The sequence below is a fragment of the Heterodontus francisci genome, chromosome 1 (genome assembly GCF_036365525.1).
Source record: "Heterodontus francisci isolate sHetFra1 chromosome 1, sHetFra1.hap1, whole genome shotgun sequence".
Classification (NCBI taxonomy): domain Eukaryota; kingdom Metazoa; phylum Chordata; class Chondrichthyes; order Heterodontiformes; family Heterodontidae; genus Heterodontus; species Heterodontus francisci.
This window is the reverse complement of record NC_090371.1, coordinates 211343946-211363553: the sequence shown is the minus strand read 5'-3', so window position 1 is coordinate 211363553 and position 19608 is coordinate 211343946. Positions and strand designations below refer to the sequence as shown.

At 46.6% G+C, this 19608-nt stretch overlaps 1 protein-coding gene across 4 annotated transcripts in view; it reads right to left on the bottom strand.

Moving 5' to 3' along the window:
* Positions 1 to 19608, bottom strand: part of nr3c2 (nuclear receptor subfamily 3, group C, member 2) — a 438927-nt gene that overhangs the window by 315321 nt on the left and 103998 nt on the right. The window contains exon 1 of one of the 4 annotated variants that reach the window (XM_068041191.1): positions 14363 to 14406. The exons of the other annotated variants lie outside the window; for them this stretch is intronic. Within the exon in view, the coding sequence (XP_067897292.1) occupies positions 14363 to 14376 (14 nt within the window). The 5' untranslated portion in view covers positions 14377 to 14406. Of the gene's footprint in view, positions 1 to 14362; positions 14407 to 19608 lie in introns of those variants that run through there. 4 annotated transcript variants of the gene reach the window in all.

Sequence of the window (19608 nt, the reverse complement as noted above, 5' to 3'; positions counted from 1 at the left end):
GATAAAGTTATTATAAAATGGATTTTCGTTGGGGCTTTTATTTCAAAATTTTGGCCAAGAGGGCACCATGATGTTCCATAGCAGATGGATTGAAAGGTGGGGAATTGTGCAGCGATGGTGATGTGAGGATGAGATCTCAGAGGAACTGGAATCTCAGTATCCACTCACGAACAGCCCTTCTGGAGCAGAGTCCTGGATGCCTTTTCCCTGTCTCATCTTCCTCCTCCGCCTCTTCTTCCATTTCCTTCTCCTCCCAAGGTGGCCTCTGAAGGCCTGGTGGCAAGGGCTGTGCTCGGAGGACACAGCACAGCACTATGAACTTGAACACATGCTCTGGTGAGTACTCAGGCAGTCCAGGCAGCAAAACTGTTGGTTAAGGACACTGATGGTTTGTTCCACAATGTTCCTGGTTGCTGCATGGCTCTCATTGCAAGCAATCTGTCCTCATGTGGTCGGATGGTGGAGGGGCGTCATTAGCCAGGTGCAGAGTGAGATTTGTTATGACCTCTCTGAGATTGTTAACATGAAAAATACAAGACATTTACCCCCAGAACAATTTCAAGAATGACACAAGAAGATTTCACGTTTTAAGACTTTTATTATAACAACCAAACTAAAAGAAATCCCCATTAACTGAGTAGTACTTTGTAAGTAGCTGATACCCCAAATTACATAGAAAGGTATTTTCTTTACTTATTAAAATACGTAACAACTTCACACCACACTTATACGTTACACAGTCCTTTTTGATGACAAAATCCTTTGCAGTTAAAAGTCCAAAACTTCTCCCCTTTGCAATGAGTTGGATCTCCCAGATTATTTCAAAAATCAATGCTCTTTTCGTTCACTTCTCCGAGCACTTCCGACCTGGACATTCATGAATAAGACATTTCCTGGTGATTCTGCTCGCCTTCTACTTCTCCACACAATTCGACTCTCAAAACAGGTTCAGGTCTTCGCAGCATTTTACTGTAACAGGCATCTGAGAGCAAGTGCCTTCTTTCTCTCGAGGTTGCAATGCTGGGTTCTTCTCTTACAGCCTGGTGTGAAGCTGCAACCACTGACTTCCCTTCTTCCAGCCTGCCTTGAGGCCACAGCTGTTGGTTTGTTCTCTTACAGCCTGTTTGCCTTCAGAAAGTCTGTTAAATTTATCTGGGCTCAGAAGTCAATAGATTATTGCATTGTTCCAAAAAATGCAGAGCTCAGAAGTCTGGTTTCACAAAGCCACTTGGGCCTTTCCATTGCTCCCAGGTTTGACAGCTGCCTAGTATATTGCTGACTCCTTGTTTTACTACCAACAAGTCTGGGAGTGCGAAAACCATTGTTCTTCTGGTGTTAGCCCTGCAGTCTCTGGTTTTCAGAAGAAAGTCTTTGATCTGTGTTCTCTGTTGTCCTGGTAACCTTTCATAGAGTAGTGAGGTGAAGTCACCTGACCTTCCAGACTCCATCTTGAACTTTCAAAAATTACAATTTTTAAAACATAATCATGTTAAAAGGTCCAGCGTTTATAACAGTATCCATTGTCACTGGGCAGCCAGTTTTCAGTTCTTCATGGTGGCTCAAAGATGGTGAGTACCGCTGACTGGCGCAGGATGAATACGTCGTGGCTGCTGTCAGAATAGCAGGCATTCACCAAGAGGATCTTTTGGGCATTAATAGAGTGGTAGCCCTTCCAGTTACAAAACATCTCCCCATTAACATATGGGGCCCACAGAACCACATGTGTGCAGTTGATTGCACCCTTTACCACTGGGAATTGCACCAGCTTGGCAAATCCAGATGCTAGCTACTCCTGCTTCTCTCTGGTCAGAGAGATGATGAAGTCCCCTGACCTTCTATACAGAGCCTCTGTCACCTCCATGATGCAGTGGGGTATGGCGAACTGTGAGATGTCGCTGAGGTCGCCTGCTCCCACCTGGAAGATTCCACTGGTGTAGCAATTTAGGGCAACAGTGAGCTTGATGGTCACTAGCAGTGCTGTCCCCGCCTTCCACTGTGAGGCTGCAGGTTACATTGTAGAAGGCGGCATAGTTCAGTGACCACTGCTTCTGGTTGAGGTGGAGGTAGGAGAAATGCTTCCTAAAGATGCATGGTGGGTAAGACCTTCTATTAAAACGCCTCCTCCTCCCTCAGTACATTGCTTCCCCCCTTGGTTACCTGAGCTCCATTTCCGAGTCATGCTGCAGCCCAAGAGAGACTGCAACTACAGCCCCCATTACTGATGTCTTCTTTCTTCTGACAGGCCAAATAACCCCTCTGACCACCTTGTCAAGATCCATCATCACTCCCTTGAAAATCCAAAAAAAAAGCATAACTCCAATAACACAAAACATAGTACTGCGACAAACTCTGCATCAGCAAAATTAAGTCAAAAGCACCTTAGCTGGACGTTGGATGGTTCACCTTTTAAATAGTGCTAGTGGGGTATCCCTTGTGCAGCTGAACGCATGATGGACTGAGAGTGATCAGGAGAGTGCTTTAACAGGACCTGCACAGTCCAAAATGGCAGCACTCTGCATGCTACTGGTTCCCGCACAACATGCCGGCACTAGCGCCCTTCCAGTCAGTGCGTGCTGTGCAGGCCTTGCCAGAGGTGGCCGGAAGCATTCTGGCCAACATTTTTTCAGTTTGGGGCTTCTGTAGCACCAGCACCAGCGGCGCTACAGAGTCCAAATTCATGGCCATAGTCTCCTTATGTGTAAATGTGTGCATCTATTATCACTAATGGGCACTTAGGGGATGAAGGTTAAGCCAGCAGGTGATATTTTGCACTGTTGAACACAGCTATTGAAATCATGGATATCTTCTGTAAGTCTCCTCGATGGCTATGAGAAAACTGATAGGGCACTACCTCCCCACTTTAAGCATGCTTTATCCTGTACCAACAGCACTGACAATAGTAATGAGACCTCCTTGGGCTGCACTCATCCTCGTGTGTGAAGAAGGCACAGGAACAGTCTATTTATATGTTTCCGGCACCTAATATGACCACTGACTACTGACTGATCTAAAATTTGTGCCACTGCAATAGCACTGCCTTCCAGTGAATCATTCAATTTTCCACTCATAGATCTAAGTTTAATTGCATTCAAAGTGAAGTTACATATTTTAAAGAACACTAGTGGGCTTCCTGATGGGGACGAATCCTCTTCCAGATCCTCCTTCCGCTTCACTTCCCTCTGACCCCACTCCTTCTGATCTGACCCCTTGCCGTGTATTCACTATACCCTCTGACCTCCCCCTCTCTGATGCTGAACGTTCTGTACACAGCAAAGGTCTCAGTTTTATCCCCTTACGTCCCCACCTCAATGAATTTCGCGCTCGGCATGACGTTGAGCTCTTCTTCCGTCGCCTCCGCCTCCGCCTCCGGGCTCACTTCTTCGACCAGGAGTCCTCCCCCCGACCAGCAGACCCATTCACCCGCCTCCAGCATTCTCCCTCTACCTGGACCCCTCCCCCTGGCCTCTTACCCGCTCTTGATCTCTTCATTGAAAACTGTCGGCGAGACATTGGTCGTCTCAATTTCTCTGCCCCCCTCACTCACTCTAACCTGTCCCCCTCTGAACTTGAGGCACTCCGTTCTGTCAGGTCTAACCCCGACATGGTCATCAAACCTGCAGACAAGGGTGGTGCTGTTGTTGTATGGCGTACCGACCTCTACCTTGCAGAAGCTCAACGCCAACTCACAGACACCTCTTCCTCCCTCCCTCTGGACCATGACCCCACCACCGAACATCAAGCCACCGTCCAAAGGACTGTCACTGAGCTCATCTCCTCTGGAGATCTTCCCTCTACGGCTTCCAACCTCATAGTCCCACAACCCCGGACAGCCCGCTTCTACCTCCTTCCCAAAATCCACAAACGGGACTGTCCCGGCAGACCCATTGTGTCAGCCTGCTCCTGCCCCACTGAATTTATTTCTTCCTATCTAGACTCTATCTTATCTCCGCTGGTCCAGTCTCTTCCCACCTACATCCGTGACTCTTCTGACGCCCTACGTCATTTTGACAATTTCCAGTTTCCTGGTCCCAACCGCCTCCTCTTCAGAGTTCCGAAGAAGGGTCACTGACCCGAAACGTTAACTCTGCTTCTCTTTCCACAGATGCTGCCAGACCTGCTGAGTGATTCCAGCATTTCTTGTTTTTGTTTCTGTCTAATTCACTGTTCCTTCACCATGATGTTAAACTCCCCCTGCAATGTCTGATTCACCTCCATCTATGTCATGTTCAACTGAAGTGATGCCTGAATGCTCTCTTGATGTCTACTTAACCCCCCACATGCCCACAATGACTGACCCTGTAATATTTATTTCACACAATGTCTGACTCCCCTCCCCAACAATATTACCCTGACATTGTCCAACTCCTCACACAATATTCACCTTAACAATTTCTGACCACCCCATCCCAACAATATTCCCCTGACATTGTCCCACTCCCCACAGAGGAACTTGGGGGATAAAGTATTTTATAAAAATAGCAGCACTGCACCATATAATACACAATGTATTACTCTGCTGCTAAGATGCAGATGTTTATAACTTCCTTATCACTTTAAGGCAGCAGGATCTAATTGCTTTAAATATGCACATTTTGAGGTCAATTACAGGCTCTGCGGACTTTTTATCAAAATCAATCTGGTATAAATGTAGCAATAAAATAGGGCAGGAGAAAAGAGGAAATTAGTGCATAATATCAAAGAGAGAAAGATACAATAGTTTGGTCAGATCATTAGAGCAGAAGGTGGACAGATTGGAAGGAAAAATCAACAGAAAACGTGGGAGAGGGAAGCAGAGGAGAAAATGGATGTTGGATACAATGGACTGGATGCAGTTGACCTATACGGAATGAGTAAGGGCAGTACAGGACAGACAGAGCTGGAGATCCACGGTAGTCAACCTTCTGGGAAGAAGTTGACATCAATGAACAAATGAACAGGCCAATTTCTCCTTGGCACACTGAAGTCAGCATATGCTGAGGCTAATGAAAGGGTGATTGTTTCTCTGTAACTTGGTAACAGCAGGAAGTGATGACCTTTTTTTTGTATATTTTTTGAAGGTTGTTTTGCGTCTGGTGTGATATCTCAACTATGACAGGCTCGAAAGCTTTCACATTTAGAATGGCAGATCTTCCATGGCATTGTTCAAGGTGAGTACAGGATACACAGTTTTATAATACGAGGCGTGTTTGCAACTGTGTGGCAGATTAAGTGTTCCAGGAAGTAAGTGGGACTTTACAAAAAGGATGCAGTGTATGCAAAACTTTTAATATACTACTCAAGTACTGAGGGAGTGCTGCACTGTTGGAAGTGCCGTCTTTCAGATGAGGCGTTAAACTGAGGCCCCATCTGCCTTCTCAAGTGGATGTAAAAGATCCCAAGGTACTATTCAAAGATGAGTACGGGAGTTCTCCCAGTGGCCAATATTTATTCCTCACCCAACACCAAATACAGATTATCTGGTCATTATCACATTGCTGTTTGTGAGAGTTTGCTGTGTGCAAATTGGATACCGAATTTCCTACATCACTACACTTCAAAAGTATTTCATTGGCTGTAAAGGGCTTTGAAATATCCTGAGGTTGCAAAAGATGCATACAAATGAAAGTCTTTCATTTCCAGCTCTAGATACAATAAAAAAAATAGTTGCTAATTCTTCTGTTCAAAGATATATTGAAAGACTTGGTTTATATAACTCCTTATCACATCTCTCAGATCCAAAGCACTTCATATACAAACAATAATTTGAAATATGGAACCCATTTTGCATACAGTAAGATCTCACAAACAGAGAAGAGATTAATAAAGAGTCTTTTTGGTAATTCTGTTTGAGGGAAGAATGTTGGCCAGAACTCTCTGGTCCTCAATGAATGGTGCCTTAGGATTTCCAATATCCACCTGATCCACTGGAACAGCACGGGAACCAGCAAAGGATGCCAAAAAAAAAAGAGGGAGAAAATAGGGAATGAGAGTAAACTAACAAGAAACATAAAAATCGACAGTAAGAGCTTCTACAAATATATAAAAAGGAAGAGAGTACCTAAAGTAAACATTGGTCCCTTAGAGGATGAGACTGGGGAATTAATAATGGGAAACAAGGAAATGGCAGAGACTTGGAACAAACATTTTGTATCTGGCTTCATGGAAGAAGACACAAAAAGCACCCTAATGATCATGGAAAATCATGGGGTGAAAGAGAAAAAGGAACTTAAAACAATCACTATCATCAGAGAAAAATTACTAGACAAATTAATGGGACTAAAGACTGACAAGTCTCCTGGACCTGATGGCCTGCATCCTAGGGTCTTAAAAGAAGTGGCTGCAGAGATAGTGGATGCATTGGTTGTAATCTTCCAAAATTCCCTAGTTTCTGGAAAGGTCCCAGCATGTTACATCCCCATTCAAGAAAGGAGGGAGACAGCAAACTGTAGGCCAGCTAACCTAACATCTGTCATTGGGAAAATGATGAAATCCATTATTAAGGAAGTAGTAGCAGGACATTTAAAAATCATAATACAATCAAGCAGAGAAAACATGGTTTTATGAAAGGGAAATCATGTTTGACAAATTTATTAGAGTTCTTTGAGGATAGAGTCATAGAGAAATTAATGCACAAAAGGAGGCCATTCAGCCCATCGAGTCCACAGGATGAAACAAGTAAGGTGGATAAAGGGGAATCAGTAGATATAGTGTAGTTGATTTTCAAAAGATTACCGATAAGGTGCCACATAAAAGGTTACTGCACAAGATAACAGCTTGTAGTTATGGTGATAATATGTTAGCAAGGATAGAAGATTGGCTAACTAACAGAAAACAAAGTGTTGGGAATAATGCGTCATTTTCAAGTTGGCAAACTGTAATTAGTGGGGTGCCACAAGGATCAGTGCTGGGGCCTAAACTATTTACGATCTATATTAATAACTTAGATGAAGGGACCAAGTTTACTGTAGCCGAATTTGCTGACAATACAAAGATAGGTGGGAAAGTAAGTTTTCAGGAGGACACAAAGGCTGGAATTTTACGTTGGGTGTGAGGCACCGCCCACCGGCCAAAAAAGTCGGGGGTGAGCCCACCTCCCCAGGGCCTGGGGAGCCACACCAGGATTTAACACTCCCCTGGCCTTTAATTAGACTAGGGCAGGACTTCCATCTCTCTGAGGCAGGAAGTCCCGTCTCCAAGAGCTGCCACCCAATCATGCAGGTACAGAAGTAATTAGGAAGCCAAATGGAATGCTGGCCTTCATTGCATGGGGAATAGCATATAAAAGTAGAGAAGTCTTACTACAGCTCTACAGGGTCTTGGTATTTAGGGTAATATACTACAATGGAAGCAGAAAGTAGGAATAAATGGGTCATTCTCAAGATGGTAGACTGTTATTAGTGAGGTGCTGCAAGGATCAGTGCTTGGGATACAGCTGTTCACAATCTACATAAATGATTTGGATGTGGGGACGAAATATATTATTTCCAAATTTGCTGATGACACAAAAGTAGGTGGGAACATAAGCTCTGAGGAAGCTGCAAGGAGGCTTCAAGGGGATTTGGACAGGCTAAGTGAATGGGCAAGATCATGGCAGATGGAATATAATGTGAATAAGTGTGAAGTTATCCACTTTGGTTAAAAAAAAGAAAGGTAGAGTATTTCTTAAATGGTGAGAGGTTGGAAAGTGTTGATGTCCCAAATGGTGCTGGGTGTCCTTTTCATGAGTCACTAAAAGCTAGCATGTAGGTGCAGCAAGCAATTAGAAAGGCAAATAGTATGTTGGCCTTCATTGCAAGAGGATTTGAGTACAGGAGTAAAGATGTCTTGCTGAAATTGTATAGAGCTTGGTGAGACAGCACCTAGAGTATTGTGTACAGTTATGGTCTCCTTATCTAAGGAAGGATATACTTGCCAGAAAGGGAGTACAGCAGAGGTTCACCAGACTAATCCCTGGGATGGTTGGACTGTCTTATGAGAAGAGATTGCAGAAACTGGGCCTGTATTCTCCAGAGTTTTGAAGAATGAGAGGTGATCTCATTGAAACGTACAAAATTCTTACAGGTGTGACAGGGTAGATGTGGATAGGATGTTTCCTCTGGTTGGTGAATATAGAACCAGGGGACACAGTCTCAGAATAAGGGGTTTCCCATTTAAGACGGAGATGAGGATGAATTTCTTCTCTCATAGGGTCATGAATCTTTGGAATTATCTACCCCAGATTGCAGCGGAGGCTGAATCATTGAATATATTCAAGGCTGAGATAGACAGATTCTTGAACTGCTGGGGAGTCAAGGGTTATGAAGAACAGAGAGGAAAGTGGAGTTGAGGCCAAGATCAGATCAACCATGATCTTATTGAATGGCAGAGCAGGCTTGAGAAGCTGTATGGCCTATTCCTGCTCCTATTTCTTATGTCCTTATTCTTATGTAACTGCCAAAGTCTCTGAGAATGCAACAATGACATGTCAGCTAGATCAGTGATGTCCAACCCAGTGAACGCGCTACATAATTATGCAGAAATGCCCCAACACACAGAAAATCCATACGTAAAGTTCCAAACCACCATATACAAAAAAAAAGCAACCACCATACTTTAAAAAGTGCAACACCCCATACATAAGAATGTGAGACCCAATGCGCACAAAAATACATACCAGATAGAATAACACATGCTCACACAAAAAAGTGACACCCTTGTACACAAAGCCTCCATACACTAAAAAATTCCTCCTCCTCTTCCTCACCATCCTGACCTCCAGCATTTTTCCTTACCTGAAGGCTGAAAGCTGACAGTCAGTAACATTGGGAGCTTGGAAGGATGGCACATGATTTATTGCCTTTTGAACATTTTTTTTCTTTTTGACAATGTGGTATTTGTGACAGTCCATTCTTACAGGTGTGTGAAATCAGTGCCTCTGACTCAGTTAGCCACTGTGACAGAATCCTGTCTGATTTAATGTTCCCAAGGTCTGCCATCTACTGCAGACCTACAGAAAGTATAATGTTAGAAATGTACCAGATGGATTTTGTCCTTCTTCCCCTTTCAACAATGATGGATTGGTGCCTGACTTACATATGCACCCCTGATACAGCATTCAAAGTCTTTTTCCATTGTTTGCAGTCCACAGTTGGGGCTGGATTTAGTGGAGCCGATGGGGCTCCTGGCACCAGGTTGAAAAGGAAGTGGGAACCCCCCTCGGCCATTTGGAGCCCCTCCCAGCTTTATTTAACAGTTCCCGGGCAATTAAGTGCCGGGTGCCGGTATTCTTGTCCCTTTAAAGACAGGGATCCCGCCTCGCAGAGCTATCAGTCGATCAGAAGGCCAGCAGCTCAGCAGTATTGGCAGCGCCACCAGGAGTGATGGCCACTGCTGGTACTACTGGAAGCTTTGGAACTAGGCCCAGCACTGGAGACCCCGGGACCAAAGGTGAATGAGGCGGGCTATCGGGGCCAGCCTGACAGGACCCAGCAATGGAGGGGGTGGGTGGGTCGCGGGGAGAGGGTGGACGATGAGTGCGGGAGGTGGCAGTGTTCAGGGAGGTGGGTTGTTTTCTACCGGGGGCCCTCCATGGGCCACACATTGGCCACGGAGGAGGGCCCCAACCCCCCAAGCCCACAGGGAGGTCAGCTCGTTTTACTGGGCGACCTCCTCGCGTAGCGGAGGACCCCCTCACTCCTGACTTAATTCCAGTGGCGGTGGGGACGAGGCCCTTAAGTGGCTGATAATAGGCCTCTTAAGGACCTCAACTGGCTTCAGCGTGGGGAGGCTGTTGTCGGCCTCTCCCTCCCACGACTTCATTGCAGTGCAACGGGCAGGTGACAGGCCCTCTGTCCCCCGCATGCCACCGTAATTCCATGGGCCCCCTGGCTCCTAGACCATCTCTGGGGGACCCATTAAATCCAGCCCATGTTGTGCAGCTAGATTGATCAGTTAAAGTGTGAGAGGTGATAGGCCACCCTTATTGCTCAGTACTGAACATTGCTCAAGCTCCTCAATCTTGTCTCATTTGCAGTAACCAGAGTCTGAGAGCAAACTAGCAAGAAATATAGAAACAGACAGTAAAAGCTTCTCCAAATATATAAAAGGGAAGAGAGTAGCTAAAGTAAGCAATGGTCGCTTACAGGATGAGACTGTGGAATTAATAATGGGAAACAAGGAAATGGCAGAGACTTTGAACAAGTCTTTTCTATCTGTCTCTACAGTAGAAGACACAAAAAGCATCCCAACAATAGTAGAAAATCAAGAGGCAACTAGAGAAAAAATACTGGAAATACTAATGGGATTAAAAGTTGACAAGTCCCCTGCATCCTAGGGTCTTATAAGAAGTGGTTGCAGAGATAGTGGATGCGTTGGTTGTAATCTTTCAAAATTACCTAGATTCTGGAAAAGTCCCACTGAATTGGAAAACTGCAAATGTCACCTCTATTCAAGAAAGGAGGGAGAAAGAAAGCAGGAAACTATAGGTCAGTTAGTCTAACATCTGTCATTGGGAAAATGCTAGAATCCATTAGCAGTAGCAGGGCATTTAGAAAATCATAATGCAATAAGGCAGAGTCAACATGGTTTTAAGAAGAGAAAATCAAAATTGACAGATTTATTAGAGTTCTTTGATGATGGAACAAGCAGGGTGGATAAAGAGGAACCAGTGTATGTAGTGTATTTAGATTTCCAAAAGGCATTCGATAAGGTGTCACATAAAAGGTTACTACACAAGATGAGAGCTCATGGTGTAGGGGTAATATATTAGCTTGGACAGAAGATTGGCTAACTAACAGGAAAGAGAGAATCAGGATAAATGGGGCATTTTCAAGTTGGCAAACTAGTGGAGTGCCACAGGGGTCAGTGCTGGGGTCTCAACTCTTTGCGATCTATAATAATGCCTTGGATGAAGGGACTGGGTGTATTGTAACCAAATTTGCAGACAATACAGTGAGAGACCCACATTGCCTCCTTTGGGGAAGGCTCGCCATATTAAGAGCCAATCAGGCACTTGACAGGCCACTGGCGGGCCTTTCCTGGGATCTGGACCCCAGGGTCGGAAAGTCCTGACGGCCGACAGCTGCTGGCCAATCACAGGCTGGCAGCTATTTTGCTCAGCAGCACCACCTGGGAGACAGTGGCTGCGGCCGGAACGACACCCACCAGAGGCCCAGGATAGCAGAGCGACCCAGGTAAGTGGTCAGTGACGCTGGGAGGGTTTCGTGGGTGGGGGTTGAAGGGGAGGGGGTGTTGCTGTGGCTCTCAGCGGGTCCTCCCCTTCCTGATGCAGGATCTCTTGATTTGGCACTGAATGCCTTTGAAAAAGAGGGACCCCCTGCCAGGAAACCACAAGCAACCCCACATGAATTTGCATGCATTGCTCCCATGTCGTGACAGGCCCGCCCGCTGCTGGGTTAATACTAGTGGCAGTGGGAAGTAGTCCTTAATTGGATATTAATTGTCCCTTAAAGGCTTCAATTTGTGGTGGGGCGGGAAATTCTGAGTAATTTACCTAAAGTGAGTGAATGCTGTGCTACTTTACTTAGTGACTACCTATAGGAGTTACCAGGAGAAAGGGAGTGCTTGGTTATAGGCATCTTGCTAGGGTTTCCCCTTGGTTTGCAGAAGGAACAGCAGCACCAGTTACTTCAGGTGAAAGGGACAGGAGGGACAAGTGGACTCCCTACCCCACTGCAGGGCCAGGACATCCCTCCTCTACCTCGACCTTCAGCGTCCTGTCCAAGAACCTGTGCACCCTATCCCTTGGCCCATGAGCCACCCAGAAATGTTTTGCTATTCATCAGCCAATGTGATTTACACCTTCTGTGGAAGTGCATGTGTGAAGGTTATATATATCAATCCACAAAAATTGTTTCTAATCAGCACTTGAGTACTAAACCTGCAGGTGTCTATTTCAGCATCTCCAGATATGTTTAAATCATGGTAATCACCAATTAGCCCCAAATGTGTGGGCTAAAACCAGACTTTCAAACAGGTGTGTCTTATCAGGACAGCACCCACTTAGCACTTGTTTTCACTCTTTTGCCAAAATGAATGAATGTATTCTCATTTGTGAGAATTAAGATGGGGTCAAAGGGCCTTTCTTATTTGTAATTATCTGGTGATCTTCTGAATCTACTTTTACTTAGGACTCTTACATCCAAAGGAGAAAAGGGAGTTCATCCAACTAGTTCAGGCTATATTAAACTCCGAGATTAAATACAATAACCAACCATACTGCCGTGTTCTCAACACATTTTCAACTATGATTTGTGGAACACTGCATTTTCAAATGCGATTCTGAAAAGGAAATCACGACAGCAAAAGCAAAGCACTGAAAACCCTGAGCTTCTGCCAGTTTACAGTGAAACTTGAGCAGCAGATTGGCAGCTTGCCATGTTTTACAGTAAGCAATCTACAGTACTTGTTAAACCCGTGAGCAGACAAGCCTTTACTGTGCTGTTGTTGATTACAGTCAAAAGTCTGGAAAGGCATGGCCTGTGGCTGCAAACACATTCCGCTGCATATGCAGACTAAACTGAATCCATTTAATTTCATTGATTTTCCTCACTACCAGCATGAACTTGAACCAAATTGTCTCTCTTAACTTCATTAGTTTGCATTCAGCAATAAAATCTACACCAACATCCCATTTAATATACTCTGGCATTCTGAAAAAATATCACAATCATTGGAAAAATCTTTGGCAAAGTATCACCCCACTGCCGATGTCAGGGCAGGTGCAGAGTACATGGAACTAGAGTACATGGAACTATTCAGGGTAATGCTCTAATCCAGCAATGGGGGTGGGGGAGGAAAACATGCTGCTTGCATCACGCCATTTCAACAAATGTAAGGGCAGAAAGTTATGGTAGCATACCTGTGATAATACTCTCTCAGCAAGTAAGCCTCCTTACTAGAAGCACACATTTGGAAAAATCGGCCCTAAAAAGTCATGGTTTGCATTGGAGCAACAGCAAAAAGCTGGCATTTTGATACAGCATTTTATATAAACAATATTGGTTTCAATGTATAATAATAGAAGAGGTTATTTCCTATCTGGCTGTTAGAATCTCTGTCATTCACATACTTTGTTCAGTAAAATTAGTCAGAATGATAGGTCTCTAATCATAATATTTCAGGTTGCATATCTGTAAGAGGCATGCAAAAATAAAAAAGGCACCATGAAGTGAATTAGGAATAAGATAAATTATTACTTTTATATTATGCATGATTATCTCTAACCAGGCAAACTTGTGAAGCAACTGCAGATTTTATGATACATTGGATATTTGGAGATCATATAATTATGAGCCAAAGATACAAATTCTGCATGCTTTAAACAAATCTGGGGAGGACTGTAAGAAAGCTTTATCATGGATGCATTTAGTCTTTATGCCAGAACAGACCAATTACTGTGCAATAGGCTGCCCAGAAATATCTAGATCTAGAACGACTTGAGACATTTGAAATGGTTTCTTTCACTCAGTCCATTTAAATCCAATTCAAAAATGAACTGCTAGATACCAGAATAGCATTCAATAAAGTGGTACTCAGTAGACAGGGAATGGTGTTTTAATTGTCAACCATTGACAGGAGCGCTGTATTCATCTAATGCAATGCAGCAGATGCATGAGGATGGGGCAGAGCGAGCTGGCTCTCTTCCAGGATGTCCACTTCACAGCACTGATAATAATATCCACAAACTATCTTCAGATGTTTCTTTCAATTGATTTTGTGTACATGTATAATTTTAGCAGCACTTAGCGGGGGCATTTTTTAAAAAAAGTCCCAAGAACAAAGATTGTAAATTTTTCGCTCTCTACTGTTCTACTGTGGGGCATGGGGAACTGTAAAGAAATGATCAGGCCTGAAGTAATTCTAGTGTACTCAACTCAGTAAAATGGACACACTTAGGATGGGGAATGGATGTGGAAATTTGCTTTTACAATATCCTTCCTTTATTTTAAATATAAATGAATGACATTGGACTAATGTAAGAGTACACATCGTTCATTGTCCTTGCACTTATTCCTAAAGATCCCCCTATAAAAATTATCTCTACCCACGTGGGATATTGTAACTTACAACAACAGCAACAACTTGCATTTATATAGTGCCTTTGATATAGCAAAACATCCCAAGGAGCTTCACAGGATTGTTATCAAATAAAATTTGGCACCGAACCACATTAAGGCATATTAGCGAAGATGACCAAAAGCTGGGTCAAAGAGGTAAGTTTTATTATACTTCTGTAGTGTAAGTATTTTATCTATCTTGTATAAGAACAGAGGTTATTTACAAACATCATCAAGCACACAATAATGCTTCCAATCAGTAGCACTTTAACACTGAGCAAGTTTTCTATGTTTCATCACATTTCAGCCATAAAACTAGTCGTTACCAGCCAACTCTCATTTAGCCTTGTTCATCCAATGAATCTAAGAGCCTTTGTTCTTTGACATGGACTTAACTCCAGCAAGTTAAGGTTTGTTCCTTAAAACCACTGCCAATCTGGAAAAAAAACAATGTAGCATTTTCCCCAAACAAGTTCTGATCATGTTACAGTATAACAAACACTGTTATCACAAACGTCTCCTCTTAACAAACATTCATGATCCTGCCTGAAGCATTATTAGGGTTGGGAAAGGGCTTCAACTCCAACAAGATAAACATTTGATGCAAATACTTTGCCCTTTCTCGCAAGCTTCATAACTGAAATCGGACTGTGTTGTGATTTTGAATTGGCGGTGGACAAGAGTACCCTGCATGAAACAAAACACAGGAACACTACACACCATTTCATAAATCATAAACTCAGTCCATTACTGTGCCTTAAATGAAGGCAATGGAAAAGACAATATACTGTATTCTACCTATCTACATGATTGATTCCAGACAAAAGACAGCTACAGTTGAGGTAAATACACAGTCACTATCCAGCCATGATGACCTTTTTTGTGGCAGGTAGTTTATAGCATAGTGCATAATGTTAAGATGTTCGTAACATTTAGCTCGACTAATAAATTAATTTCTAATGTCCGTGATACAAAGTATAGCCATTTATGCACGTTATCAGAATCTCATAGTGTGCACCCCATATTGTCAGTTGCGGAGGCTGATAACACACCAGAGGTGCACAGCATGCCCCATTGTGCATGCCAGTGCAAAGTCGGGTGTCACCCTGTGCACAAGCTGGGCTGAATTTAGTGAGTGGGCCCAGAAATGGTCGCCATTCTCGAATGTCACATGGATGGCTGCCTCATCACAATCACGCGGTGGGCAGACATTTGACATAGTGGAGGTGTTGGCTCCCCACACCAATCACACGGCAAGAGGAGAGGTGTGACGTCCATCACATTGTCAGATTACCCCAAAGCAGGTGCTGGTGCCATACTGCCTTTTGAAAACAACTGCCTTCCACAGTGCTGTTTGCTGTGGCAGGACTCCTTCAGCTGTGACTGGTGCCCCAAAACCCCTTTATCTGACTGACAGGCAAGGAAACTGCAACCGAGCCTGCATCAACCATGGAGGAAGGAAGACACCGTGTGTCCACACGGTTTAGTGATGCCTCCCTCGGGATACTCCTCAAGGCTGCAAGGGAAAGGTGGGAGGTGCTCTTCCCCAGTGATGGCAAGAAGGGGTCCTCCTGCCTGCCCAAGCAAGCAGGAGGTCAACAGCCGTGGGGGTCACCCCCAGGACAAGGGTGCAGTTCTGCAAGAGGGTCAATAATCTCCTTCGTTCCGCCAAGATTATTGTTCCTTACCTCTCTCCTTTCGAGGGTTTGCATAAGGTGACGCAGTAGGAAGTGTGTCATAGGGAGGGAGGCACCACAAAAGCAGTGGCAAAGGGGGTTAAGGTGGCTACCACAAGGGGGCTACCACATAAAGCAGTTGAGGCCAAAACATTGTATGTTTTCAAGAAGGAGTTAGATATAACTCTTGAGACGAAAGGGATCAAAGGATATGGGGAGAAAGCGGGAGCAGATTACTGAGTTGGATGATCAGCCATGATCATAACGAATGGCGGAGCAGGCTCGAAGGGCCGAATGGCCTACACCTGCTCCTATTTTCTATGTTTCTATGTTAAGCATGATCTCCTCCTGACAGATGCATGGCTGCAGCTCACCAAACACCCACCCCCCACCCACCCCCCACCGCCCTCGCCCAATAACTCTCCTGGGAGCTGATGGGAGGATGTGCTATATGGGAAACCCCAGTAAGGGACGTTGGGCTGCCACTAGCAGAACTATCATATTGATGTCTCAGCAAGGTATGACTATTTCCCTCTTTCTACTAGCAGGACAAGAGGGCCCACAACACAAGGGAGACATCAGGCCTCTTTTCACAGCTGAGGAGGAAGCACTTGAACTGGCGGGGACCCAGGGTGGCCATTCCATAACGGAATCTCCACACAAGAGTGAGAATTGACATTGACATACAGTTCAACTCTGGAGACCAACATTACGCATGGTTACAAAGACACTATCTACTCAGCCTGACCCACACATGTTTGTGTTCTCTCTTGCAGGTCATCGTCCACAGGAGACTCCAGTGGAAGGGGGACAAAACTGCACCTCTGAGGAGGAGGACCACTCAGAGGATGCACTGTCCTATGACTCTCCTGAACCTTCCACCAGCGCAGATAGCTTCACCTTGGTGGGTTTCCGTTCAGCTTTAGAATCAGAAACTGGTGACAGCACCGCACATGTACCCGAGCAGCTGACTGAGGCTGAGACAGCCGAGGCCTCTGACAGTCGGAGGACTGTGGGTGGCCAGGCCCATGCTGAGCCCCAGGCTGGTGACGAGCCTCTGGTATAAACAGCACAGAACATGCTGGAGTTGCAGAGCAGGGTAAGGTAACATCTTTTGGAGATGCCAGAGGCCATGCGCAGCCATGAGCGGACAATGGAAAAGTCCATCCATGCCATGTGTGTTCCCATGTCACAGGCATGTGAGCTTATGGCTTCCTCCATTGAGAGCTTGGCGACCCTCATGGACAGCCACATCCCATAAATGTGCGCAGACCTGCATACCATCATCTTGGCCATGAGCTAAACTCAGCAGTCACAAGGTGAGGGAAGAACAAGGAGCCTGTCCAGCTCCTCTTCCTTCTCTGGTCAGCAGGGTGGTTCAAACGAGCCCTGAAAGGGAGGAGGAGAGGCTGGTCTCCATAGCTGGGGGCTTTCCTCAGAGCACTCCATGGACAGCAGCTCCTCAACCCCTCCGCCAGTGAGCCCAGCTCCAGTAGCCATGATGCCCGAGGACAGCCCTGTACCTGTGCAGGAAATCCTCAGGCAGCCGCGCCTTCCAGGCCTCAAGCAGCCAGAGGACGGCCACTGAAGTGATGAAATGCCAAGCAGCAGCCTGATCAGCAGCTGCCTCTATCCCAGCTGCTGTCGCTGGAATCACACCTCTTGGGATCACTCGTAAACATTTTAAGAAAACTGCCTAGTCACACTTGAGAAATCATGGGTGCCTGACATCTGACTTCGAATGATTTAGATAAAGCTCTTCTGTGTAATTTATTGATGATCACTGTGAAACAGTCATTATTCCATCATTCCCTAACTGTGAGCTGCTGACTTCACCCATATGTTCTCCTGTGGGCACGAGCGCGGTTTGCAGCTGGACACAAGTCAGGGAACACAAATGGAAAGGAGGGGACGGACTACCTGCTGGGGTTGCAGAGCAGGGTAAGGTATGAGAACATAAGGGAACATCTTCGTGTTCCGAAGAAGGGTCACTGACCCGAAACGTTAACTCTGCTTCTCTTTCCACAGATGCTGCCAGACCTGCTGAGTGAATCCAGCATTTCTTGTTTTTGTTTAAGGTAACATCTGTTGGATGTGGTGAGTCTTATTGGATTCTCTGTGAGTGGACATTAGTGAGGCTGGAAGCGGATGATTATGAGGTTGTCTCGTCCCTCCTTGGCACGTCGCTTGATCTGCCTGGCTTTCAGTGCAAGGGCTTCAACATCCAGTCGCACTTTCTCCGCTCCCTCCTCGGCGTCCTCCTTGTCGGTGGAGGAGTGATGCTCACGCATCTCATTGTCATATAAGGCCTCGCCTCTCTGCAGAGCGAGACTGTACAAGGCACAGCAGACCACCATGATATGCAAGACCCTCGCCGGGGGATACTGCAGGGCTCCACCTGATCGATCCATGCGACAGAATCTCACCTTCAGCAGTCTAATGCCCTGCTGGATGGTTGCTCGGGTGCAGCCATGGCAAGTGTTGTACCTCTCCTCCGCTGCACGACCCCCTGGCAGAGACCCCGAGAACACAATCCCCCTGGCAGAGACCCTGAGAACACGATTCCCCTGGCAGAGACCCCGAGAACACGACCCCCTGGCAGAGACCCCGAGAACACAATCCCCCTGGCAGAGACCCCGAGAACACGACCCCCCGGCAGAGACCCCGAGAACACGACCCCCTGGCAGAGACCCTGAGAACACGATTCCCCTGGCAGAGACCCCGAGAACACGACCCCCCGGCAGAGACCCCGAGAACACGACCCCCCGGCAGAGACCCCGAGAACACGACCCCCTGGCAGAGACCCTGAGAACACGATTCCCCTGGCAGAGACCCCGAGAACACGACCCCCCGGCAGAGACCCCGAGAACACGACCCCCCGGCAGAGACCCCGAGAACACGACCCCCCGGCAGAGACCCCGAGAACACGATCCCCCCGGCAGAGACCCTGAGAACACGATTCCCCTGGCAGAGACCCCGAGAACACGATCCCCCTGGCAGAGACCCCGAGAACACGATCCCCCCTGGCAGAGACCCTGAGAACACGATCCCCCCTGGCAGAGACCCCGAGAACACGACCCCCCGGCAGAGACCCCGAGAACACGACCCCCTGGCAGAGACCCCGAGAACACGATCCCCCCGGCAGAGACCCTGAGAACACGATTCCCCTGGCAGAGACCCTGAGAACACGATTCCCCTGGCAGAGACCCCGAGAACACGATCCCCCCGGCAGAGACCCTGAGAACACGATTCCCCTGGCAGAGACCCTGAGAACACGATTCCCCTGGCAGAGACCCCGAGAACACGATCCCCCTGGCAGAGACCCCGAGAACACGATCCCCCCTGGCAGAGACCCTGAGAACACGATCCCCCCTGGCAGAGACCCTGAGAACACGACCACCCTGGCAGAGACCCCGAGAACACGATTCCCCTGGCAGAGACCCCGAGAACACGATCCCCCCGGCAGAGACCCCGAGAACACGATCCCCCCGGCAGAGACCCCGAGAACACGATCCCCCTGGCAGAGACCCCGAGAACACGATCCCCCCGGCAGAGACCCCAATAACACGACCCCCATGGCAGAGACCCCAATAACACAACCCCCCCGGCAGAGACCCCGAGAACACAACCCCCCTGGCACAGACCCCGAGAACACAACCCCCCTGACAGAGACCCTGAGAACACGACCACCCTGGCAGAGACCCTGAGAACACAAACCCCTGAGAACACGACCCTCCCGGGAGAGACGCAGAGAACACCACCGCCCCCCTGGCAGACACTCCGAGAACATGATACCTCTGTTAGAGTGCACAGTAACACTGTCGGACAATGGCTTCCGCACCCCCTCTTCACCTCTGCAGCAATGTTCATGCCTGTCTCCCCATCGCAGTACTGAA